Below are 26095 nucleotides of genomic sequence, written 5' to 3'. Positions count from 1 at the left end.
GGCGTTACCTGTAGTGGGCGTTACAGTATTGTTTGGCGTAGTCACTCCACGTTCCAAACATCTTAGGATAGAGAGCCTCTATCTGCATAAAGAGCTGTGGAAACATAATAAATGGCATGTGTGAGAGAGAGAGAGAGAGGTGTGGCAGATGTGTTCTGCACCCTCCATTCTAACCATCATCACTCTTCAAGGCACTAAACAGAACATTTCTGCCATGATGATAATAATGGACAATTATTCAAATGGAGCTTTTCAGGCAGCAACCATGTGAATAAGTACAGTCAGTGTGAATGTCCTCATCAAAGCCCTGCAGCAGCACAGTGGAGCCAAGAATACTCTGCTGTTCAACAGGGGAGTGAAAGCTTTGCTGTAGTGAACAATAGTAACGTGTGGGTGGAAGGAAGGGAGGGATGCTGCTTCTCTGGCACGGGCTCTGTGGTGTGTGTGTCATTTTAAAGTTAGAAATACTACAGAAAGAAGAGCTGCAATGGCTTCCAGACCCTTTAAATCCCAGACCATCTGTATTTAACCAGCCCTTCATGCTTCCTCTAGGTACAGACAGGTTCAATACCTATCTGTGTCTGTGAAATACTGAAGGCAGACAAAAGGAATGTATAGGATCCCAGCGGGCCAAGCTGGTTGAAATGTCAGAATAGAACAGAAATGTGTGATCGGGGGATGGCGTGTTCAGATGTTTGGACCTTCGGGGGTACCGTACCTCCTCTGGCCGTCCCAGGGCCGGGGTGCCCGTCAGTAGGATGGCCCGCTTGGCGTTCTGGATGAGTGGTACCAGTATCTTAGACCTGGCTGCGTTCCTGGACTTGAGGTAGTGGGATTCATCCACCACCACCACATTAAACCTCTGTCTGGTCAGAGCCTCCACCAGGGGGCATACTTCTGTGGTGAGCAGCCCGTAACCCAACACTGTTACCTTACTGCTACTGATCCCCCTATATAACAGACACAGAGGGTTATAATGTGTTATAGTGTGTTATAATGCTTCTGTGGTGAGCAGCCCGTAACCCAACACTGTTACCTTACTGCTACTGATCCCCCTATATAACAGACACAGAGGGTTATAATGTGTTATAGTGTGTTATAATGCTTCTGTGGTGAGCAGCCCGTAACCCAACACTGTTACCTTACTGCTACTGATCCCCCTATATAACAGACACAGAGGGTTATAATGTGTTATAGTGTGTTATAATGCTTCTGTGGTGAGCAGCCCGTAACCCAACACTGTTACCTTACTGCTACTGATCCCCCTATATAACAGACACAGAGGGTTATAATGGGTCTGTGGTGAGCAGCCTGTAACCCAACACTGTTACCGTACTGCCTCTGTAGAGTGGACAGAGACACCGATGATCAATAATCTCTAACAGTGAAAACATTGACTGCTGCTGTACTGATATGGTCAACTTGAACTAAATTGATTGAGAAAATAGACATTCATTTAGCAGGAATGAAAATATAAATTTGCACATTTACAATTTTAAACTGCAGGTTAACGTTTATTGTCATGAGTCTTGTCCAGGAGGCAGAACTGAAAGATCTCCCTTAGATAGACCAGCTGCAAAGTCAACATGTACTATGTTGTAAAAATCATGAAAACAAAAATTAGCTTTTTGGTCTTAATAGAAGGTTATAGTTAGACATTAGGGTTAGCAGTGTGGTTAGGGTTATACAGGGTTAGCAGTGTGGTTAGGGTTAGACATTAGGGTGTGGTTAGGGTTAGACATTAGGGTGTGGTTAGGGTTAGCAGTGTGGTTAGGGTTAGACATTAGGGTTAGCAGTGTGGTTAGGGTTAGACATTAGGGTTAGCAGTGTGGTTAAGGTTAGGGTTAGACATTAGGGTTAGCAGTGTGGTTAGGGTTAGACATTAGGGTTAGCAGTGTGGTTAGGGTTAGACATTAGGGTTAGCAGTGTGGTTAGGGTTAGACATTAGGGTTAGCAGTGTGGTTAGGGTTAGACATTAGGGTTAGCAGTGTGGTTAGGGTTAGGGTTAGACATTAGGGTTAGCAGTGTGGTTAAGGTTAGGGTTAGACATTAGGGTTAGCAGTGTGGTTAAGGTTAGGGTTAGCAGTGTGGTTAGGGTTAGGGTTAGACATTAGGGTTAGCAGTGTGGTTAGGGTTAGACATTAGGGTTAGCAGTGTGGTTAGGGTTAGACATTAGGGTTAGCAGTGTGGTTAAGGTTAGGGTTAGCAGTGTGGTTAGGGTTAGGGTTAGACATTAGGGTTAGCAGTGTGGTTAGGGTTAGACATTAGGGTTAGCAGTGTGGTTAGGGTTAGAGATTAGGGTTAGCAGTGTGGTTAAGGTTAGGGTTAGACATTAGGGTTAGCAGTGTGGTTAAGGTTAGGGTTAGCAGTGTGGTTAGGGTTAGACATTAGGGTTAGCAGTGTGGTTAAGGTTAGGGTTAGACATTAGGGTTAGCAGTGTGGTTAGGGTTAGACATTAGGGTTAGCAGTGTGGTTAGGGTTAGACATTAGGGTTAGCAGTGTGGTTAGGGTTAGACATTAGGGTTAGCAGTGTGGTTAGGGTTAGACATTAGGGTTAGCAGTGTGGTTAGGGTTAGAGATTAGGGTTAGCAGTGTGGTTAAGGTTAGGGTTAGACATTAGGGTTAGCAGTGTGGTTAGGGTTAGACATTAGGGTTAGCAGTGTGGTTAGGGTTAGAGATTAGGGTTAGCAGTGTGGTTAAGGTTAGGGTTAGACATTAGGGTTAGCAGTGTGGTTAGGGTTAGACATTAGGGTTAGCAGTGTGGTTAAGGTTAGGTTTAAGATTTGATGACTTTGTGGCTGTGCTAGTTAGTGACCACTCTGCAGAGGTGCCTCCAGAACAAACGAAAAACATGAACCTGCATTTTAACAGGTGGAGAACTTCAGTAGGGAAACCAGGACCACAACCAAGTAGCGCAGGAAAAGCAGACCAGAGTCCAGGTGAAGTTAAAATGGGGTAACGTACAGCGTGTCACTCTTGGTCTCCACCAGGTTAATATCTCCAGGGTTGAGCTCAGGGATCCACCTCTCCAACTCCTCGATCCAGGGGTACTTTAGAGAGGAGGGCACCACGATGAGCAGAGGCCACTCCTGTCTGTAGGCGTAGGCCACAGAGATAGCCTGCACTGTCTTCCCTAGACCCATCTGGAGAAGAGGATTAACAATACAATATGGAGGATGAAAACAATGATGTATGTATATAGTCGATGAAAACTCATTTCAAAAACAAAATAAACCGAACACAATCATTGCCTGGCTCAAAAGTAAGCAAACAGCATGTGATGGAGTGTTCATGAAATTCTGAGACACCAACACATTCTACAATGACTGTGTCAAAAATGATTACATGGCTAGGGAGGTTTCTTAAACTTGACAAATTAATTCAGAGGGAGCATAGCATATATTATTTGAGGAAAATAGATTTGATAGGACTGGGGAGTTGGGTTGTGTGTGCTTCACGGCTTACCTCATCTGCGATCATACACCTGAAACAGAAGAGAACGACGGGGGTTGAGAGTGGAGGACATAGAATACTTCATGTGTTCACGCAATATTGCACTAGCAATCAAATCAAAATGGATTGATCACATGCGCCGAATACAACTGGTCTAGAATTTACCGTGTAATGCTTGTTCACGAGCCCTTCCCAAAAACGCAGAGTTTATAAATAATACAAATAAAAAATTGTAACATAAGAGGAATACAATTAAATACACAAGAATGGAGTTATACAGGAAGTACCAGATCAATGTGCAGCTATATACAGGAAGTACCAGATCAATGTGCAGCTATATACAGGAAGTACCAGATCAATGTGGAGCTATATACAGGAAGTACCAGATCAATGTGCAGCTATATACAGGAAGCACCAGTACCAGATCAATGTGGAGCTATATACAGGAAGTACCAGATCAATGTGGAGCTATATGCAGGAAGTACCAAATCAATGTGGAGCTATATGCAGGAAGTACCAATACCAGATAAATGTGCAGAGGTACGAGGTATTTGAGGTAGATATGTACATGAAGGCAGGGTAAAGTGACTAGACATCAGGATAGTTAATAATAAGGTATTTGAGGTAGATATGTACATGAAGGCAGGGTAAAGTGACTAGACATCAGGATAGATAATAATAAGGTATTAGAGGTAGATATGTACATGAAGGCAGGGTAAAGTAACTAGACATCAGGATAGTTAATAATAAGGCATTTGAGGTAGATATGTACATGAAGGCAGGGTAAAGTAACTAGACATCAGGATAGATAATAATAAGGTATTAGAGGTAGATATGTACATGAAGGCAGGGTAAAGTGACTAGACATCAGGATAGATAATAATAAGGTATTAGAGGTAGATATGTACATGAAGGCAGGGTAAAGTAACTAGACATCAGGATAGATAATAACAAGGTATTAGAGGTAGATATGTACATGAAGGCAGGGTAAAGTGACTAGACATCAGGATAGATAATAATAAGGTATTAGAGGTAGATATGTACATGAAGGCAGGGTAAAGTGACTAGACATCAGGATAGATAATAATAAGGTATTAGAGGTAGATATGTACATGAAGGCAGGGTAAAGTAACTAGACATCAGGATAGATAATAACAAGGTATTAGAGGTAGATATGTACATGAAGGCAGGGTAAAGTGACTAGGCATCAGGATAGATAATAATAAGGTATTTGAGGTAGATATGTACATGAAGGCAGGGTAAAGTAACTAGACATCAGGATAGTTAATAATAAGGTATTTGAGGTAGATATGTACATGAAGGCAGGGTAAAGTGACTAGACATCAGGATAGATAATAATAAGGTATTTGAGGTAGATATGTACATGAAGGCAGGGTAAAGTGACTAGGCATCAGGATAGATAATAACAAGGTATTAGAGGTAGATATGTACATGAAGGCAGGGTAAAGTGACTAGGCATCAGGATAGATAATAATAAGGTATTAGAGGTAGATATGTACATGAAGGCAGGGTAAAGTAACTAGACATCAGGATAGATAATAACAAGGTATTAGAGGTAGATATGTACATGAAGGCAGGGTAAAGTAACTAGACATCAGGATAGATAATAATAAGAGTAAAATAAAGAACAGAGTAGCAGTAACAATGATGAGTGTAGAAGTGTGTGTGTGTGTGCACGTGTATGTGTGTTTGTGTTGTGTCGGTATGTGTGTTAGCGTGTGTTAGTGTATGTAGTGTATATGAATGCGTGTGGGTTTGTGTGGGAGTGTCGGTGTAGTGTGTGAGTGAGTATGTATGTACAGTGTCTTCAGAAAGTATTCACACCCCTTGACTTATTCCACATTTTGTTGTGTTACAGCCTGAATTTCTCTCTACCCATAATGACAAAGTAAAAACATGTTTTTAGAAAGCTGATAATTTACTGAAAATGAAATACAGAAATATCTAATTTACATACTGTAAGTATTCACACCCCTTTGCTATGACACTCCCAATTGAGCTCAGGTGCATCCAATTTCCTTTGATCAACGATGAGACGTCACCACAACTTGATTGGAGTCCACCTGCGATCAATTCAATTGTTTGGACATAGAAAGAAACCCACCTGTCTATACAAGGTCCCACAGATGACAGTGCATGTCAGAGCAGGAACTATACCCTGAAGTCCAGGTAACTGTCCATAGAGCTCCAAGATAGAATTGTGATGAGGCATATATCTGGGGAAGGGTATAAAACAATTGTTTCCAAGAGCACAGTGGGTCTCAATCATTGAGAGAAATATGGAACTACCCAGACTCTGTCTACAGCTGGCCGTCTGACCAAACTGAACAACTGGGCAAGAAGGACCTTGGTCAGAGAAGTGACTAAGAACTCAATGACCACTGACAAAAGTACAGAGTTCCTTGACTGAGATGGGAGAACATGCCAGAAGAACAACTGTGTATCTACAGCATTTCACCAATCTGGGCTTTATGGGAGAGTGGCCAGACGGAAGCCACTCCTGAAAAAAAGGCACCTGAGACTCTGAGATCATAAAGGCAAAAGATTCTGTGGTCTGATGAGACTGAAATTGAACTTTTCGGCCTGAATGCAAAGCGATATGTCTGGAGAAAACCAGGAACAGTGCATCACCCGTCTAACACCGTCCCCACCGTGAAGCATGGTGGTGGCAGCATCATGTTATGCAGCATGCAGGGGTGTGTCCTTAGTCCCCTCCTGTACTCCCTGTTCACCCACAACTGCGTGGCCAAGCATGACTCCAACACCATCATTAAGTTTGCTGACGACAACAGTGGTAGGCCTGATCAACAACGATGAGACTGCCTATAGGGAGGAAGTCAGAGACCTAACGTTGTTGTCCTGGCACCACACCCTCAATGTGAGCAAAACAAAGGAGCTGATCGTGGACTACAGGAAAAGGAGGGCCAAACAGGCCCCCATTAACATCGACTGGGCTGTAGTGGAGCGGGTCGAGAGTTAAGTTCCTTGGTGTCCACATCACCAACGAACTAACATGGTCCAAAAACACCAAGGACTTGAAAGTCTCAACTAAAGGTTAACACCTTCAGTTGGCGCTTCCTATTGTGATTTTTACACAAACATTCCTTCATCTGATGTTTAGTTTCTTTCCTGTCTTCAAGTTGTGGGTTTGTCCTTTTGTTTGCCTCTTCTTGGGAAAATTTAGTTGGCGCTCATGGTGGGTGTCTTTTAGGTCCCAGTTGTTGTTGCTAGTCAACTTCCAGTGGACACCCCCATGAGTGTCTTTCAGAACCCCTCCTAAACCTCACCTGTTTTGGCTGTTGTCAGTGACTCTGTTAGTTCCCTCTTCTGTTTGAGCGACATTCTTGCTGGGGAACGTAACACTAACACAACAAAATGTGGAATAAGTCAAGGGGCATGAATACTTTCTGAAGACACTGTAGTATATATATTGTTACTGCACACTCACTAGACTAATATATGAGAGATATTAGTCTAGTGAGTGTGCAGTAACAATATAGCCTAGACTATGGTCACCATTTCAAACTAAGAATCAAGTTGATATTGCTAAATGTATTATGACATAAGCAATATCAGCACAAATAAAATATATGATTTCCATTCAGGTCTCTCCATCAGTTGGATACAACAGAGCCACTGCCACTCCAAAAATAGTCACACAACAGCTTCCTCCCTTTGCAATTCTAAGTGTAGTAGCTCCACAGATCAATGATGACAGTTTTATTACCCTGCTCACAAGGTTATAAGCTGTTAGCCTGTTCCCTCCACCAGCCTTTACAAAACAGGCTTTATCTACACCTCCCTGTTCATAACAGATTCCACCAACACTCTTTCTAGCATTTATTTTTCAGATAGTAGCTACAGTGCATTCGGAAAGTGCATTTGAAAAGTATTCAGACCCCTTCCCTGGGGATAGAAAACCAAAGGGAGGGGGAGGTCCAAAGGGAGGTCAGGGAGGTGACCAAGAACCCAATGGTCACTCTGACAGAGCTCCAGAGTTCTTGTATGGAGATGGGAGAACCTTCCAGAAGGACAACCATCTCTGCAGCACTCCACCAATCAGGCCTTTATGGTAGAGTGGCCAGACGGGCCTTTATGGTAGAGTGGCCAGACGGAAGCCACTCCTCAGTAAAAAGCACATGACAGCCTGCTTGGAATTTGCCAAAAGGCACCTAAAGGACTCTCAGACCATGAGAAACAAGATTCTCTGGTCTGATAAAACCAAGATTGAACTCTTTGGCCTGAATGCCAAGTGTCACGTCTGGTAGAAACCTGGCTCCATCCCTAGGGTAAAGCATGGTGGTGGCAGCATCATGCTGTGGGGAGGTTTTTCTGCGGCAGGAACTGGGAGACTAGTCAGGGTCGAGGGAAAGATGAACGAAGCAAAGTACAGAGAGATCCATGATGACAACCTGCTCCAGAGTGAAGGTTCACCTTCCAACAGGACAACGACCCTAAGCACACAGCCAAGACAAAGCAGGAGTGGCTTCAGGACAAGTCGCTGAATGCTCGAGTGGCCCAGCCAGAACCGGTCTTGAACATCTCTGGAGAGACCTGAAAATAGCTGTGCAGCGACGCTCCCCATCCAACCTGACAGAGCTTGAGAGGATCTGCAGAGAAGAATGGTAGAAACTCCCCAAATACAGGTGTGCCAAGCTTGTAGCGTCATACCCAAGAAGACTCAATGTTGTAATCGCTGACAAAGGTGCTTCAACAAAGTACTGAATGCTTATGTACATTTGATATTTCCACTTATTTTATTTTTTTAAATGTATACATTTGCAAACATTTCTAAAAACCTGTTTTTGCTTTGTCATTATGGGGTATTGTGTGTAGATAGTTTTTTTCCCCCCTCATCAATGTAATCAATTTTAGAAAAAGTCAAGGGGTCTGAATACTTTCAGAATGCACTGTATATTGAAATAGGTTTTAGGCTACTCCTAATTATGATTATCATGGCTGTTCGTGGTGGTTTGGGCTTCTTTAGTAGAATGGACTGATTGTAAGTCTCTTTGGATAAGAGCGTCTGTTAAATTACTAGAATGTAAAATGTAACCCAGGCTGGCAACACCAGTCTGCAATGATCATGAGATGTTGTATTCAAAATGTAACCCAGGTAGGTAGAGCTAGTCTGCAATGATCATGAGATGTTGTATTCAAAATGTAACCCAGGTAGGTAGAGCTAGTCTGCAATGATCATGAGATGTTGTATTCAAAATGTAACCCAGGTAGGTAGAGCTAGTCTGCAATGATCATGAGATGTTGTATTCAAAATGTAACCCAGGTAGGTAGAGCTAGTCTGCAATGATCATGAGATGTTGTATTCAAAATGTAACCCAGGTAGGTAGAGCTAGTCTGCAATGATCATGAGATGTTGTATTCAAAATGTAACCCAGGTAGGTAGAGCTAGTCTGCAATGATCATGAGATGTTGTATTCAAAATGTAACCCAGGTAGGTAGAGCTAGTCTGCAATGATCATGAGATGTTGTATTCAAAATGTAACCCAGGTAGGTAGAGCTAGTCTGCAATGATCATGAGATGTTGTATTCAAAATGTAACCCAGGTAGGTAGAGCTAGTCTGCAATGATCATGAGATGTTGTATTCAAAATGTAACCCAGGTAGGTAGAGCTAGTCTGCAATGATCATGAGATGTTGTATTCAAAATGTAACCCAGGTAGGTAGAGCTAGTCTGCAATGATCATGAGATGTTGTATTCAAAATGTAACCCAGGTAGGTAGAGCTAGTCTGCAATGATCATGAGATGTTGTATTCAAAATGTAACCCAGGTAGGTAGAGCTAGTCTGCAATGATCATGAGATGTTGTATTCAAAATGTAACCCAGGTAGGTAGAGCTAGTCTGCAATGATCATGAGATGTTGTATTCAAAATGTAACCCAGGTAGGTAGAGCTAGTCTGCAATGATCATGAGATGTTGTATTCAAAATGTAACCCAGGTAGGTAGAGCTAGTCTGCAATGATCATGAGATGTTGTATTCAAAATGTAACCCAGGTAGGTAGAGCTAGTCTGCAATGATCATGAGATGTTGTATTCAAAATGTAACCTAGGTAGGTAGAGCTAGTCTGCAATGATCATGAGATGTTGTATTCAAAATGTAACCCAGGTAGGTAGAGCTAGTCTGCAATGATCATGAGATGTTGTATTCAAAATGTAACCCAGGTAGGTAGAGCTAGTCTGCAATGATCATGAGATGTTGTATTCAAAATGTAACCCAGGTAGGTAGAGCTAGTCTGCAATGATCATGAGATGTTGTATTCAAAATGTAACCCAGGTAGGTAGAGCTAGTCTGCAATGATCATGAGATGTTGTATTCAAAATGTAACCCAGGTAGGTAGAGCTAGTCTGCAATGATCATGAGATGTTGTATTCAAAATGTAACCCAGGTAGGTAGAGCTAGTCTGCAATGATCATGAGATGTTGTATTCAAAATGTAACCCAGGTAGGTAGAGCTAGTCTGCAATGATCATGAGATGTTGTATTCAAAATGTAACCCAGGTAGGTAGAGCTAGTCTGCAATGATCATGAGATGTTGTATTCAAAATGTAACCCAGGTAGGTAGAGCTAGTCTGCAATGATCATGAGATGTTGTATTCAAAATGTAACCCAGGTAGGTAGAGCTAGTCTGCAATGATCATGAGATGTTGTATTCAAAATGTAACCCAGGTAGGTAGAGCTAGTCTGCAATGATCATGAGATGTTGTATTCAAAATGTAACCCAGGTAGGTAGAGCTAGTCTGCAATGATCATGAGATGTTGTATTCAAAATGTAACCCAGGTAGGTAGAGCTAGTCTGCAATGATCATGAGATGTTGTATTCAAAATGTAACCCAGGTAGGTAGAGCTAGTCTGCAATGATCATGAGATGTTGTATTCAAAATGTAACCCAGGTAGGTAGAGCTAGTCTGCAATGATCATGAGATGTTGTATTCAAAATGTAACCCAGGTAGGTAGAGCTAGTCTGCAATGATCATGAGATGTTGTATTCAAAATGTAACCCAGGTAGGTAGAGCTAGTCTGCAATGATCATGAGATGTTGTATTCAAAATGTAACCCAGGTAGGTAGAGCTAGTCTGCAATGATCATGAGATGTTGTATTCAAAATGTAACCCAGGTAGGTAGAGCTAGTCTGCAATGATCATGAGATGTTGTATTCAAAATGTAACCCAGGTAGGTAGAGCTAGTCTGCAATGATCATGAGATGTTGTATTCAAAATGTAACCCAGGTAGGTAGAGCTAGTCTGCAATGATCATGAGATGTTGTATTCAAAATGTAACCCAGGTAGGTAGAGCTAGTCTGCAATGATCATGAGATGTTGTATTCAAAATGTAACCCAGGTAGGTAGAGCTAGTCTGCAATGATCATGAGATGTTGTATTCAAAATGTAACCCAGGTAGGTAGAGCTAGTCTGCAATGATCATGAGATGTTGTATTCAAAATGTAACCCAGGTAGGTAGAGCTAGTCTGCAATGATCATGAGATGTTGTATTCAAAATGTAACCCAGGTAGGTAGAGCTAGTCTGCAATGATCATGAGATGTTGTATTCAAAATGTAACCCAGGTAGGTAGAGCTAGTCTGCAATGATCATGAGATGTTGTATTCAAAATGTAACCCAGGTAGGTAGAGCTAGTCTGCAATGATCATGAGATGTTGTATTCAAAATGTAACCCAGGTAGGTAGAGCTAGTCTGCAATGATCATGAGATGTTGTATTCAAAATGTAACCCAGGTAGGTAGAGCTAGTCTACCCATGAGAAAAGCAGTTGTGATCCCCCTCCCTCCACTTCAGTTGAACAGCACTTCCACTGGTGTTTCTTCTAATTGCCAGCCCACTCTGCTCAACCAGCATAATGCATACACACACAATGGGAGTAGAGAGATGGAGAGAGGGAGGGAGAAATGGAGAGAGAGATAGAGAAAACAGAGGGAGAAAGACAGCGAGAGAGGCTCCTTTCAGCCAGGTGCTTTCCATTTCTCCACGCATTAATCATTCTTCTTTCAATAACCTGGGTGCATCCCAAAAGGCACCCTGATCCCTATATAGTGCACTACTTTTTAGCCCAGGCTGTTGTCAAAAGTAATGCACTATACAGGGAATAGGACGCCCGTTCAGCCAGACAGCTGGTTTCATGGAGGATGCTCTGACTGCCACCGTTGCTTGACAACAGCACGTTGAACAACTTTTTAATGTTATCTGTGAAACCCACCAGCACCACGATGTCTGTAAACGTAGCTCTTCCTCCCAGGATAGAGGCGGGGTCTTTGACCTCCCACACAATCATTTTAAGTCTTTTGTCTTGTCTTCAATGAATGGAGCATTGACTAGACTACTTACACTGAGGCTCATACATTACCATACATTAATATTATTCATGCTTTCTTATCAACGGGCAGGTAGGCTATTTAAGTCCTGGGATTATCTTTCTGGGACCTCTTTCAATATCAACAATCTTATGTTATTTTTAGTATTACACAGTTATTGATTACTGTATTGTTGGGTTTAGAGTTAGCAAAAAAGGCATTTCACTGTACTTGTGCACGCGAAAACAATAAAACTTGAAAACTTTTTTTTAATGGGAACACACCTCACTAATCCTATGAGATCTACAAGCTCTAGGATCATTAAGCTAAGTCATTCATTAGGCCTATGTCAGCATGCAAATAAAGCTATTTTACATACTTGTCACATTTTCCTCGTCAGTGCATCGTGATGAATCAGCATTTTGTAATTAATTCAATAATAAGCCTTTATAATTGATGTAGAGCTGTTTCTGCTTAGTCTGGCTCAGCAAAGCAAATGCCTGGCTGACAATTACACCCCCATCTCAAATTAAACACTGTTTATATCATACAATAAGGAGGGGGGTAGTTTAAACTTATTTTAAGTCATATCTTTAAATCTATTGGCTAAGGATGTGACAAATCACACATGACATCCAAACTGAGAATATCATCGGGGACCAGTTGTGTGTTTGGGGACCTGTGTTGGGGTCCGGGGACTTGATGCACACATCAACATCGGCTGTGGTATTGAATTTCACAGTAATTTTGAAGCTCAGGCAAGAGAAGCAACAACACAGTCTATCTGTCTATTGATCTGTTGTAACACCAGCGTCGGCGTGGCAACCCTTACAAGTGGCCCCGGCAGACACTTACAATAACGCTTTAGTTAGATGGCATGTGATGTACTTCGCACAACCTCATTCAAATAGAATTTTTAAGCCAAGTGACATTATGCCCGAATGGAATGCAATGTAACTGACATTATGCCCGAGTGGAATGCAATGTAACTGACATTATGCCCGAGTGGAATGCAATGTAACTGACATTATGCCCGAGTGGAATGCAATGTAACTGACATTATGCCCGAGTGGAATGCAATGTAACTGACATTATGCCCGAGTGGAATGCAATGTAACTGACATTATGCCCGAGTGGAATGCAATGTAACTGACATTATGCCCGAGTGGAATGCAATGTAACTGACATTATGCCCGAGTGGAATGCAATGTAACTGACATTATGCCCGAGTGGAATGCAATGTAACTGACATTATGCCTGAGTGGAATGCAATGTAACTGACATTATGCCCGAGTGGAATGCAATGTAACTGACATTATGCCCGAGTGGAATGCAATGTAACTGACATTATGCCCGAGTGGAATGCAATGTAACTGACATTATGCCCGAGTGGAATGCAATGTAACTGACATTATGCCCGAGTGGAATGCAATGTAACTGACATTATGCCCGAGTGGAATGCAATGTAACTGACATTATGCCCGAGTGGAATGCAATGTAACTGACATTATGCCCGAGTGGAATGCAATGTAACCGACATTATGCCCGAGTGGAATGCAATGTAACTGACATTATGCCTGAGTGGAATGCAATGTAACTGACATTATGCCTGAGTGGAATGCAATGTAACTGACATTATGCCTGAGTGGAATGCAATGTAACTGACATTATGCCCGAGTGGAATGCAATGTAACTGACATTATGCCCAAGTGGAATGCAATGTAACTGACATTATGCCCAAGTGGAATGCAATGTAAGTGACATTATGCCCGAGTGGAATGCAATGTAACTGACATTATGCCTGAGTGGAATGCAATGTAACTGACATTATGCCCAAGTGGAATGCAATGTAACTGACACTACATTATCATGAGAAGATTAGTATCAGGCTCCCAGATTAGTATCAGGCTCCCAGATTAGTGTCAGGCTCAGGCTCCCAGATTAGTGTCAGGCTCCCAGATTAGTGTCAGGCTCCCAGATTAGTGTCAGGCTCCCAGATTAATGTCAGGCTCCCAGATTACCCAGATTAGTGTCAGGCTCCCAGATTAGTGTCAGGCTCCCAGATTAGTGTCAGGCTCCCAGCCTTTCTAAATTGCATTACAAATAAATAAATTGCCATCAACTTAATTCCAAACCAGGCTACATATTGATGCGAGGTGGGCAATCAAACAACCTGATTCTCTATTAGAAGAGTCTGTATAATTTATAACTATTAGCTAGAGTTCTTCAATACAAACATGTCAACCTCTGTCCACGGAGGGTGTCCTAAAAGACAAACCAAACTTGGCAGTCAATGTGTGTGTTGCTCTGATCTGCCTCAGCCTCTGGTCCCACTACAACAACTCCAACACAGCACCTGGCCCTGCTCTCCTGATTGCTAACAGCTTGCATCACTAGTCTCCATGGAGAAACCGTACACAGAGCCCTACAAAGCCCAGATAGTGTTTACTGTCACATTGATACCTCCAACATATTGACTGGATGACTAATCCTCATAGTACAGCACTTCTACTGTCCCTGTATTGATCTACTGCTCAGGCTGACTACTCTGACCTGACTGTCCCCTGGGATTCTTACATCCACTGACTGACTGACTGAGACTGGCTGGGACGGATGGACGGACGAGTAGTCTGGCTCTGGCTGGCTTTTTCTTCTGCTGCTCACATTGTGTGAGGCTGAGGTGATTCAGGCTACAGGCTTAATACAAAAAGTATTTTTTTTGCTTTTAAAGTAAAAATGACTTAGTGAATAAAGTGAGCACAAACTGTGCTTCTGCTTACTGTTTGGGGCCTTGGCCGGGTTACTGTAAAGTACATTGTGACAAAGCTGTTGATGTAAAAAGGGCTTTAGAAATCAATTCATTTGATTGATAACCAGTTCACTAACAACCACCTACCTTCCATTCTTTGATAGGGCGAATTTGACCCCCTCCTTTTGGAATGGCATCAGTCTCTGTTGTAGCTTGTCTGGGAGGACTGACAACTGACTGTCCCATCTCCTGTCAACATGGGAGTTCTGGGGATCACAATCCCTATCCTGGACCTCACTCATGGCCCGTCTTGACTTTTAGATGCCTTTACAGAGAATGAAAAGAGAAAGCGAAAAAACAACAGTAAGAAGAAAAAACAACCCTGGCTGACAATGAATCATCTGGCCTGGCTTTGGCATTTTGCAAAAATGGAGGCACTACTCAAATTTGCCTCCATGTGGGTTCGATTCCCACGGGGGCCAGTATGAAAATGTATGCACTCACTAATGTAAGATGCTATGGATAAGAGCGTCTGCTAAATGACTAAAATGCCTTCAGTGTTGTTTTACAGCTTGGTGATGCACCATATCTCAGCTCAACTGTCATCTCAAGTCATGTATTTACCTGCGACAATATCAGGAACAGGCTGCTGAACTACCACGAGACGACCGCTCCTCTGCTCACATTGGTAAGGTGCTAAGAGACTGCTGGGTTACCCAGTGCAAGGATACCTGTTAAGGTAAGACAAAGAACGAGAAGACTATTGATGCTAGGAAGAATAGGGATACAGGAGGATGGTTACAAAGGTACTCTGACAAATACGGTTACATTAACTTCCACGGTAACGTTAGCTAACTAGCTAGCTTTGCACAGCAAATACTCTCCACGTTTTTAGCTACAGCTCAACTAAATTCAAACCATGTACAAGAGATTATACATGCTAATCTTTGCACTTGTTAGTTTGAAAAAAATAATTAGTAAGAGGATACAGACCACCAGTGCAGAAATGTTTTGATACAGATTTACATGTGCAGTAGTTTCGCGGGAAACTTTGACAGTAGCTACGTAGTTTGCGTAGCGGATTCCATAGGAGTTGGGTTCAAGATAAGAAGCCTGCAACTTTCTAGAATCTTGACTAAAAAGCCGTTTTTATTTTTTTCCAACGATACTTTTCTAAGTGATTTCAAATGCATATCGACTTTTCTATCAGACTCAAAAGCATGCTCAATTACATCTAATTTTAGTAGTACATGACCCCTACAGTAGAACGATCACTGGACGCTCATTCGGATTTGCTGGGCAAACTGTCAGTCCCAATGCTTCCTGCTGTACTCTCCAATGTCCCGGATTTGCTGTTTCGTCTTGTGCCGAATGTTAGCCTCGGTCTGTTGTCGCTACACACTGATCTTTTCCGTGGACACACGCTGCTACAGCTGTTTTTATACATCATTCTGTTTTGTCAACGTTTCTGGTAAGACAACATGTGTTTGTTTCTTCGCACACGTTCTTTGTGGGGATTAACGGTGAATTTGTGTAGTTAGGTTATCAAATTACAATCTTAGTGGCAAATTTAGCTAGCTTAGTTAGCTAACTAGCTAAGGTCGGAATAATTTGTCGAGCCGAAGGGCTACGTTAGCTAACTAGCTTGTTGGCTAGCTAGCTAAACTCAAAGGAATTCAAAGTTCAACTTGGCACAGGTAAGAGTTGCGTTTTAGATTGCTTGATTTTAATACAAACAAGTCATTGGTAACGAGCTAGTTAGTTAAAATAGTTATCATTTATCGTGGTTAGCTAACGTACCTACGTCCCCCGAAGCGCCGCAAGCAAGGCCTGCTCGTTTGCCTCATCAATTACTAGCTAGCTTTGCAAACTCGCTGTTGGCTAGTTAACAATAGTAACTAGCTAGTTAGCTATGTATTTTAGGCATGCAGGGAGGATACCTCTGTACAAACTAAATATATATGTTTGAAATAACACAGTTCTAGTTGGTAGAACTAAGGAACACTAACGTTATATCCTGCAGTTCGTGCCTTTTGAAGTAACTTTGTTTTCGCGTTAGCTGTCCGCAAAGGGCAATGGTTCACAGCCTGTATATGTCAATGTGAGAATAAATAACATGCTAAGATGGTGGAGAGAACAACGTTGCTCCCCAGTCCGAGGTACCTGTTGAGAACATCCACAAGAGGTGTCCTTCCACCGCAGTTCTCTCACCCGTTCACAATACACAAACAAAACACTCCTTCACATAGTCCTCGAGCTCTGGTGCAGTTCGTAATTGGAGCATGGGCAACATCTTATTTCAAGGCATGTCATGACCATGACGCTAAAGCCCCACTAACTATTTGGGCTAATTGTGTTTGACATATTCTGCATGACACTTCTCTTCATGTATCATGTTCAGCTGTCCTCATATCGCTTGCTATTCCTCTTGTCAGAGGGATGGAGTGCTGAAAGAACGGTCACTGACAGGGCTTGTTTTCAGGCTTTCATTCTAAAGTAGGGAAAGTATTAATGTTCAATCACTATCATGCCACCAATAACGTGTAATTTGATTGCCAATTTGCTGGGATCTCTCTATGCAGGCATACCTGGGCTCCCGAGTGGTGCAGCTGTCTAAGGCACTGCATCTCAGTGCTAGAGGCGTCACTACAGACACCCTGGGTCGAATCCAGGCTGTATCACAACCGGCCGTGATTGGGAGTCCCATAGGGCGGTGCACAATTGGCCCTGCTTCGTCTGGGTTTTGCCGGTGTAGGCCGTCATTGTTAAAAAATAATTTATTCTTCGCTGACTTGCCTAGTTAAATAAAGGTAAAAACATAAAAATACCTACAGTAATTATGGTGCCTACCATTGGCTTGGCTGGTGTGTTGAAGTGTTTTATTCTACTAAAGTAAATGGGTGACATGTTGTCAGCTCAGTGTCTTTCCTACCGCTTCTATAATGAGGATGCAGAGTCTACTACATGAGTGTTTCCCTGCTGCCTGTTCAACCCAAGGGAGGCTCATTAGGATAGTGTTATGCTATTGCCGTAAATGGAGAACTTGGTGGGGAAATATAGCCTAACTAAGCACATCCGTCACTTCTCACAGCAAATTAAAACGCAAGGCCTAATAGGCTAATGTATGAAGCGTTGCCGAGACACCGCAGTTTTGTTGAAATAGTGGTCCCTTTTTTGTCTGGCTTTGACATTCATTAATCAAAGAGGAAATGCTCCAGTTAGCTAATAGCTAGATGCAGAACCCCACTGTGGGTTTGTTTGATGAGTAGTTATATTGTTCTGTAAACATTAGGGCTATAGCTTGGTTTGAGAGTGGCTTATGCTAGGCTACAGTTTTATAACTTTCACTGACGTATTTTATTTTAATGTCTATTTATAAAGTCAAGGAGGCACACTTCTTGCCTGAGTTATGAACTATCTATCCTGGTTGTCTAGTGCTGCCATTAATTCTGAGACGATGTGCAACGATTCGGCTTTCATAGCTGGAGGCTCTGCCGTTAGGAGTGCAGTGACACAACTCTTGATTTATGTCCAAATTAGGGGTGTAAATTCAGAATATTGAATAGCCTGATGCTGTGTTAATTACTCAGGTGTGTGTGCTCGCGCGCAAGCGTACGTCTGTGTGTGTGGTGGTGAGGGGGGGGGGGGAATCATGATGAAATTGTACGCTAAATGCTTTATGTTCTTATCCAACTTCCTCCTCATGGTATTGTCAGAAGTCAGTAACGTAGGTAGGCCCATCCTGTTTCACAGCTTGACACAGTGAACATTGCAACGTGATTGATTCCTCTTTGTTTATCGATTGGGTGCATAACAGGAGACTACTGGCAGTTTGCTAGGCTGTTGGGTTTATGAGATTCAGTGACCGTGTTGGTGGCGTAGCTACTGTAGTTGGTGAACTTGTAACTGTAGTGACAAATGTGATCAGATCAGTTGTCACCAGCGTCTCTTGCTAAGGGACAGGGAGAGCTTTCCTCCTCCTACTCTGACAGCATCTAATATTTACTTCAGTTTTTAAGGGATTGGAACAAATAACACATGATGTCCCCTATAACTACGTTTTATATTCGCGCTGAACATCTCCATTAATTAGTAGCACTCTAATAACATACTACAATTGACTTGAGCATATTTTCTGTGGTTAGTTGTAGAGCTGGGCGGTACACCGTATTTTACGATATACTGGTATTGATGCATGGACCGGTTTGGCTTTTTACTTTACCTTCTATAACGGTATTTTAATGTTTGGTTTGTTAAATGTGATACACCGTGTGTAAAGTCGTCTCTCTCTGCTCTCTATCTCTCCATGCCGCTTTCCACACCGACCTAGCCCCACCTAGCCCCATTTGTTGTTGCTTGACCACGAGACACTTGTGTTCAGTCTGCATGGTCAATGTAGCACATGCAAAAATGTTGATGACAATGATGCTGTTTTCACTTTGCTTCTTAATGTAAATCCCCTAGCGTTCTATAATTACACTATTAGCTTGTGTTTCTTACATCTGACAACCGCTAGTTTGTCTTGACAAGTTTGGCCTAAATCTTGTTTGCCACTAATCGCTAGTTAGCTGGCTAGCTAGCTAACTAGTTCAAATCTAAATCAAATTGTATTGGTCACATACACATGGTTAGCGGATGTTAATGCGAGTGTAGCGAAATGCTTGTGCTTCTAGTTCTGACAGTGCAGTAATATCTAACAATTCCACAACTACCTTTATACACACAAATGTAAAGGGATGGAATAAGTATATATAAATATATGGATGATTGATGGCCGAGCGGTATAGGCAAGATGCAGTAGATGGTATAGAGTACAGTATATACATATGAGATGAGTAATGTAGGGTATGTAAACATTATATAAAGTGACTTGTGATCCATTTATTAAAGTGGCCAATGATTTGAGTCTGTATGTAGGCAGCAGCCTCTCTGTGTTAGTGATGCTGTTTAACAGCAATCCCGACTCGGGGTTCATTGCTAACCTGTAGCCCCAACAGGCTAACAGTCTGATGGCCTTGAGATAGAAGCAATTTTTAAGTCTCTTGGTCCCAGCTTTGATGCACCTGTATTGGCTTCGCCTTCTAGATGGTAGTGGGGTGAACAGGCAGTGGCTCGGGTCGTTGTTGCCCTTGATAATCTTTTTGGCCTTCCTGTGACAGTACACCTACGGTGATGCGTTGTGCAGACCTCACTACCCTCTGGAGAGCCTTGCGGTTGAGGGCGGTGCAGTTGCTGTACCAGGCGGTGATACAGCCCAACAGGATGCTCTCAATTGTACATCTGTAAAAGGTTTTGAGGGTTTTAGGTGAAAAGCAACATTTCTTCAGCCTCCTGAGGATGAAGAGGTGCACTTGTAGTTAATAAATGTATTGAGTCTGAGCAAACGTAATTAGCTTTACAGCCTGATACTACCAGTGATGGTTTAGACCTAAATCAGCATGTTTGTGCAACAGTATCTTCTAAATCAGAGGAATACGCAAAGCATGAATATGTTCGCTACATGAAGTAGCTAAGAGAACATTCAATGTAGCCAAAGGTTATAGGGTCCCCTTGGAAACAACACTTTGGTTCCTACCTTGTCACAATAACTCCTCCCTGGCATTTTCATTTGTTGTCATGTCAAACAACACTGTGTTAAAAGTCCCCACTATTATATTCTAACTATAGAATTAGAATAATCATTCTATTTCCATGATTCCAACAGGTCACAAGTGTTTTACTCTAAAGTCAAAGTCAAGTCAAATTCCAATTGCAACGTTTGGTTAAAAATAAGGCCTATATTGTTTGTCCATATCGTGCAGCCCTACGTGGCAGTGTGGAATGATCTCAAATGATTGCAGGAATTTATGAAAATGCTGAAAATGATTTTTGTTTGAATTCGAACAGTATAAAACAATCAGAATGGAGAAAGATCCATTTTGAAATCACTTAGTATCTATGTGTTGCCACCCTAGGATCACACACTACTCATAAAGAAAATGTACAACTTTTATTATTATTCAAAAACCTAAAATAGCGGCAAATACCGTCCATTTTTTTTATTTGTATGCAGTAATATGATATTTGGGCCATATCGCCCGGTCCTAGTTGGTTGGAGCAGTCTTGTGCCTTGTCTCCGTCTGGTTGAAATATACCCAACTGTAATGGGCAAGGTCCACTTTGAACAGCCTGTCCTCTCATTGGCCACCATCCCCTCCCATGGTGTGTCCTGTTCTCTCATTGGCCACCATCCCCTCCCATGGTGTCGTGTTCTCTCATTGGCCACCATCCCCTCCCATGGTGTCGTGTTCTCTCATTGGCCACCATCCCCTCCCATGGGGTGTCGTGTTCTCTCATTGGCCACCATCCCCTCCCATGGGGTGTCGTGTTCTCTCATTGGCCACCATCCCCTCCCATGGTGTGTCCTGTTCTCTCATTGGCCACCATCCCCTCCCATGGTGTGTCCTGTTCTCTCATTGGCCACCATCCCCTCCCATGGTGTGTCCTGTTCTCTCATTGGCCACCATCCCCTCCCATGGTGTGTCCTGTTCTCTCATTGGCCACCATCCCCTCCCATGGTGTGTCGTGTTCTCTCATTGGCCACCATCCCCTCCCATGGTGTCGTGTTCTCTCATTGGCCACCATCCCCTCCCATGGGGTGTCGTGTTCTCTCATTGGCCACCATCCCCTCCCATGGTGTGTCCTGTTCTCTCATTGGCCACCATCCCCTCCCATGGTGTGTCCTGTTCTCTCATTGGCCATCCATCCCATGGTGCATGGTTTGTCCTGTTCTCTCATTGCTGTATATGGGGAGACAGACGCCCCTCCTGTCTCTCTCGTCTGTCTCGCTCCTCTGTCCCCCTACTCACTCTCTCTCTCCTCTGTCTCCCTCCTCCTTTCCTTTGTCCCTCGCCTCCCTCCTCTGGTGTAAGCGCATGGCAGGGCAGCAGAATCGGTAATGAAGAAAGTGCCCAATTTAGCCTTCTCAGCCGCACACTCCTCTGAGATGTGCTTCCTGCCTCTGCCTGGGTGCAGCGAGGCGGGGTGCTGTGAGTGGCTGAGCTAGAGCTGACATCACAGGGGCCAGCTGTTGATTTGGTGCTGTCTCTGAGGCTGGGAAGAGTCACTGACTCCGTCAGGCACCTACTGAGGGGCTCTGGCAGGTAGACTCACACACACACGACAATAGGAGGCTGTGTGAGACTGCTGCTGCTGCAGGGAGCGAGTCGCTCCGAGCAGCTACGTCCTCCTCAACCAATGCTGCCTTGGGTACTACGGACTCCTCCAACAGCTTGCAATGAACATAAGGAGGGCTACTATGTTGCAGGTAGGTCTTGGTTTCTGTCCTTACCAAAGAGTTTGTATTTGGTGAAGGAAGGAGCACGTTGGAAAGTCAGGCGTAATGGTTTAAGTGCCAGATAATACCTACTAAGGCTTTTGGTAGCCTTTTCAGACTTGAATCATTCAGACATTGTGCTGGGTTCTCAATCATCTGTCTGTTAGTGTCTTGGACCTTGAGCTTCATTTTGAAAGCCGTGATTTATTGTTGAGATTTTGTTTTGGTGGTTATGTTTTCAATATGATCCTTTTGAGACGCAATTAAACTTCACAGCAGTCTTCTGCAGTATGTTCTAAGCTACAGTTGTGAATGTCATTGACCATTTAGGCTACAGGGTTTATCTGGTGACGTTAAGGGCTCGGTTTCCAAGAGGATGCACAGCAAGGCTGCGTTCAGTGAACAGGGGATCTGTAGACTGTGTTGGGGAACAGGGGATCTGTAGACTGTGTTGGGGAACAGGGGATCTGTAGACTGTGTTGGGGAACAGGGGATCTGTAGACTGTGTTGGGGAACAGGGGATCTGTAGACTGTGTTGGGGAACAGGGGATCTGTAGACTGTGTTCAGTGTGTTGGGGGATCTGTAGACTGTTGGGGAACAGGGGATCTGTAGACTGTGTTCAGTGTGTTGGGGGATCTGTAGACTGTGTTCAGTGTGTTGGGGGATCTGTAGACTGTTGGGGAACAGGGGATCAGTAGACTGTGTTCAGTGTGTTGGGGGATCTGTAGACTGTGTTGGGGGATCTGTAGACTGTGTTGGGGAACAGGGGATCTGTAGACTGTGTTCAGTGTGTTGGGGAACGGGGGATCTGTAGACTGTGTTGGGGAACGGGGGATCTGTAGACTGTGTTGGGGAACGGGGGATCTGTAGACTGTGTTGGGGAACGGGGGATCTGTAGACTGTGTTCAGTGTGTTGGGGAACGGGGGATCTGTAGACTGTGTTCAGTGTGTTGGGGAACGGGGGATCTGTAGACTGTGTTCAGTGTGTTGGGGAACGGGGGATCTGTAGACTGTGTTCAGTGTGTTGGGGAACGGGGGATCTGTAGACTGTGTTCAGTGTGTTGGGGAACGGGGGATCTGTAGACTGTGTTCAGTGTGTTGGGGAACGGGGGATCTGTAGACTGTGTTCAGTGTGTTGGGGATCTGTAGACTGTGTTCAGTGTGTTGGGGAACGGGGGATCTGTAGACTGTGTTCAGTGAATCCCCAATATGAATTTAGCAGCAGCGCACCTACACTGCTAAATCGTGGGTTTCACTACAAATGTAAAAAAATATATATATATATCACACACACACACACACACACACACACACACACACACACACACTTCTCGGGATAGGAAAACGTTTTCCGTGTAAACTTAAACGACTAAAACCAGATATAAAGTATGTAGAAAATATAATGGAGCAATACATTTATAAATAAGATCTTTGAGAACTAACAATCACCAGAATAAAAACTAGACAGTCAGGGAGAATCTAAAATTACCAAAATGTCGTGACACTTTGCCACCGCTGCTGAAAAAAATCCTAGGAGAAACACTGCAATGTATTGGTGAACAGGGGCTGTGTTCTGATTACCGTTGTGTCTTGGCGTCGCTTTCTTTCATCAGTACACTAATTACCATAGATAAGCCATTAAGAGGCTTGTGTTGCGTTGTCTCTGCACAGCTTGCATTTCTGCTCCTCAGTATATTGTTTCTGCAGGTGTTTCTGTTATTACAAATGGGTTTTTAATGACTGACTCCACTAGAGTGCCTTCAGGAAGTATTCATACCCCTTCACTTATTCCACATTTTGTTACAGCCGGAATTCAAAATGGATAAAATATATTTTTCTCTCACCCATCTACACTCAATACCCCCATAATGACAGTGAAAATATGTTTTTAGGAATGTTAGCTAATTTATTTTTAATAAAATACTTAAATATTTAATTTACATAAGTATTCACACACCCTGAGTCAATACTTTGTAGAAGCACCTTTGGCTGCGATTTACAGCTGTGAGTCTTTCTGGGTAAATCTCGAAGAGCTTTCCACACCCGGATTGTGCGACATTTGCCCATTTAAAAATGTTTTTTTTTTTTTGATTTTCATAATTCTTCAAGCTCTCTCAAATTGGTTGTTCATCATTGCTAGACAACCATTTTCAGGTCTTGCCATAGATTTTCAAGCAGATTTGAGTCAACTTGTTTTAGGTTATTGTCCTGCTGGAAGGTGAATTCATCTCCCAGTGTCTGGTGGAAACCAGACTGAACCAGGTTTCCTCGAGGATTTTTCCTGTGCTTAGCTCTTTAAAAAAAAATATCCTAAATAACTCCCCAGTCCTTAACGATTACAAGCATACCCATGACATGATGCAGCCACCACTATTTGCCCTAAACATAACACTTTGTATTCAGGACAAACAGTTAATTGCTTTGTCAATTTGTTTGCAGTATTATTTTAGTGCCTTGTTGCAAATAGGATGCATGTTTAGTATTTTTTATTTTTTTAATTTAAAGAAATTTTGCATGATTTTTTTTTTTTCACTCTGTCATTTAGGTTATTATTGTAGAGTAACTGCAATGTTGTTGATCCATCCTCAGTTTTCTCCTATCCCAGCCATTAAGCTCTGTAACTGTTTTAAAGTCATCATTGTCCTCATGGTGAAATCCCTGAGCGGTTTCCTTCCTCTCCGGCAATTGACTTAGGAAGGACGCCTGCGTCTTTGTAGTGACGGGGTGTGTTGATACATCATCCAAAGTGTAATTAATAACTTCAACATGCTCAAAGGGATATGCAATGTCTGCTTTTATTTGCCCTGCTTTGAGAGGCATTGGAAAATCTCCTTGGTCTTTGTGGTTGAATCTGTGTTTGAAATTCACTGTTCGACTGAGGGACCTTACAATTATCGGTATGTGTGGGGTACAGAGATGAGACGGTCATTCAAAAATCATGTTAAACACTTATTGCACACACGGTGAGTCTATGCAACTTGTTATGTGACTTGTTAAGCACATTTACCTGTAATTGAGGCTGAGCGATGAAATGAATACCTTTAGTCTGCACTTTATACCCCAGAGGGCTTAAGTCTGAATTATCATCAACTCTCTCTAATCAATAACTCTCTTTATTAGCAGAAATGGCTCTGAGCTGAGATACGGGTTTATTTACCCTGTTCAACACGCTGATAATCAATGTCATTTATTGGGATTAAAGTAAACAGTATTACTATTCCTGTGAATTGATGGTTGGTTACGTGATACATTTTATCTTTCTATGCTTTCCCACGCTTGTTTTCTGTGTGACTGTAGAGCTGGAGAAGACCGCCTCATGGATGTGTCTGTCTGTTAGCTACACAGTATGTTGGATGGATGGATGGCTTTGGCTGCTTTTCTCTGCTCTTGTATTGTTCCATCCTCCTACACACAGTCTGGGTGGGCGGGAGGGAGGGAGAGAGTCTCCTCTCGCTGCTCCCTCCCGCTCTTCCCCCCCAGCACTTGGGCAGGGGGCGAGGTACCGCCCAAGCCTGGTGTGGACCGCCCTGTCTGTGCGTGCAATCAGAATGGCCTCTTGTGCATTCCACAGGAGCAATTTCCTATTCGCTGTGCTAACATAATTGTCATTGAGTGGTCCGTTTACAGCCGGCATATGATTAGTTAGCTCCCATTCCCCTGGCTGGCAGAGTGGCTGTGCCCTTCTGACCTCATTGTAGCTTTTTGAGAATACATTTTCATGGGCAGAAAAGTGTAGCGTGGAAAAAGGCTTAGGCACTTATTCACCACTTCTACAGGCAGGCAGTATGGGTGTGTTTGTACTGTGGGGAATGGAGGTAAAGGGACTGAAGTGAAGAGGCTCTTTACAGTTCAACCACTCAGATCAACTCAGAGCCTCAGATTCTGTTGTCAAATACAGAGGAGCTGCTCAGTAACAGGAGACGCAGAGGATTCTACTGGGCTGTGTGTGTGTGTGTGTGTGATCTCTTGAGTACGTATAGACTTCTGGTCTGTTTGTGCCTGCCAGTGTTTATTCGTGTGTGTCACACTGCGTTCCATCTGCATGCATTAAGCCCCCTGTCCCTGACACCCCCTCCCCCATGTGTCACACAGACTGTCCCTGACACAGACTGTCCCTGACACACTGTCCCTGACACCCCCTCCCCCATGTGTCCCTGACAGACTGTCCCTGACAGACTGTCCCTGACACACTGTCCCTGACACCCCCTCCCCCATGTGTCACACAGACCTGTCCCT

At 43.2% G+C, this 26095-nt stretch overlaps 2 protein-coding genes across 11 annotated transcripts in view; one reads left to right on the top strand and one right to left on the bottom strand.

The window, feature by feature from the left end:
* Positions 1 to 15275, bottom strand: part of LOC106575916 (DNA annealing helicase and endonuclease ZRANB3) — a 103306-nt gene extending 88031 nt beyond the window's left edge. Inside the window, exons 1-6 of the mRNA XM_082963092.1 lie at positions 15168 to 15275; positions 14691 to 14868; positions 3466 to 3484; positions 2965 to 3143; positions 719 to 950; positions 9 to 94 (exon numbers count right to left, since the gene is read on the bottom strand). Coding sequence (XP_082819218.1) covers positions 9 to 94; positions 719 to 950; positions 2965 to 3143; positions 3466 to 3484; positions 14691 to 14845 — 671 coding nt within the window. The 5' untranslated portion in view covers positions 14846 to 14868; positions 15168 to 15275. The remainder of the gene's footprint in view (positions 1 to 8; positions 95 to 718; positions 951 to 2964; positions 3144 to 3465; positions 3485 to 14690; positions 14869 to 15167) is intronic.
* Positions 15213 to 26095, top strand: part of LOC106574855 (R3H domain-containing protein 1) — a 50426-nt gene continuing 39543 nt past the window's right edge. For 7 of the 10 annotated variants that reach the window (XM_082963088.1, XM_082963086.1, XM_082963091.1 and 4 more), the window contains exon 1: positions 15860 to 16014. The gene's annotated coding sequence lies outside the window, so the exon portion shown is untranslated. Of the gene's footprint in view, positions 15232 to 15259; positions 15283 to 15859; positions 16015 to 21500; positions 21850 to 26095 lie in introns of those variants that run through there. The other 3 variants (XM_082963085.1, XM_082963084.1, XM_082963083.1) reach the window with 3 other exon arrangements.

The sequence above is a fragment of the Salmo salar genome, chromosome 16, assembly GCF_965601325.2.
Source record: "Salmo salar chromosome 16, fSalSal1, whole genome shotgun sequence".
NCBI classification, from domain to species: Eukaryota; Metazoa; Chordata; class Actinopteri; order Salmoniformes; family Salmonidae; genus Salmo; species Salmo salar.
This window is presented reverse-complemented; position numbering and strand designations above follow the sequence as displayed.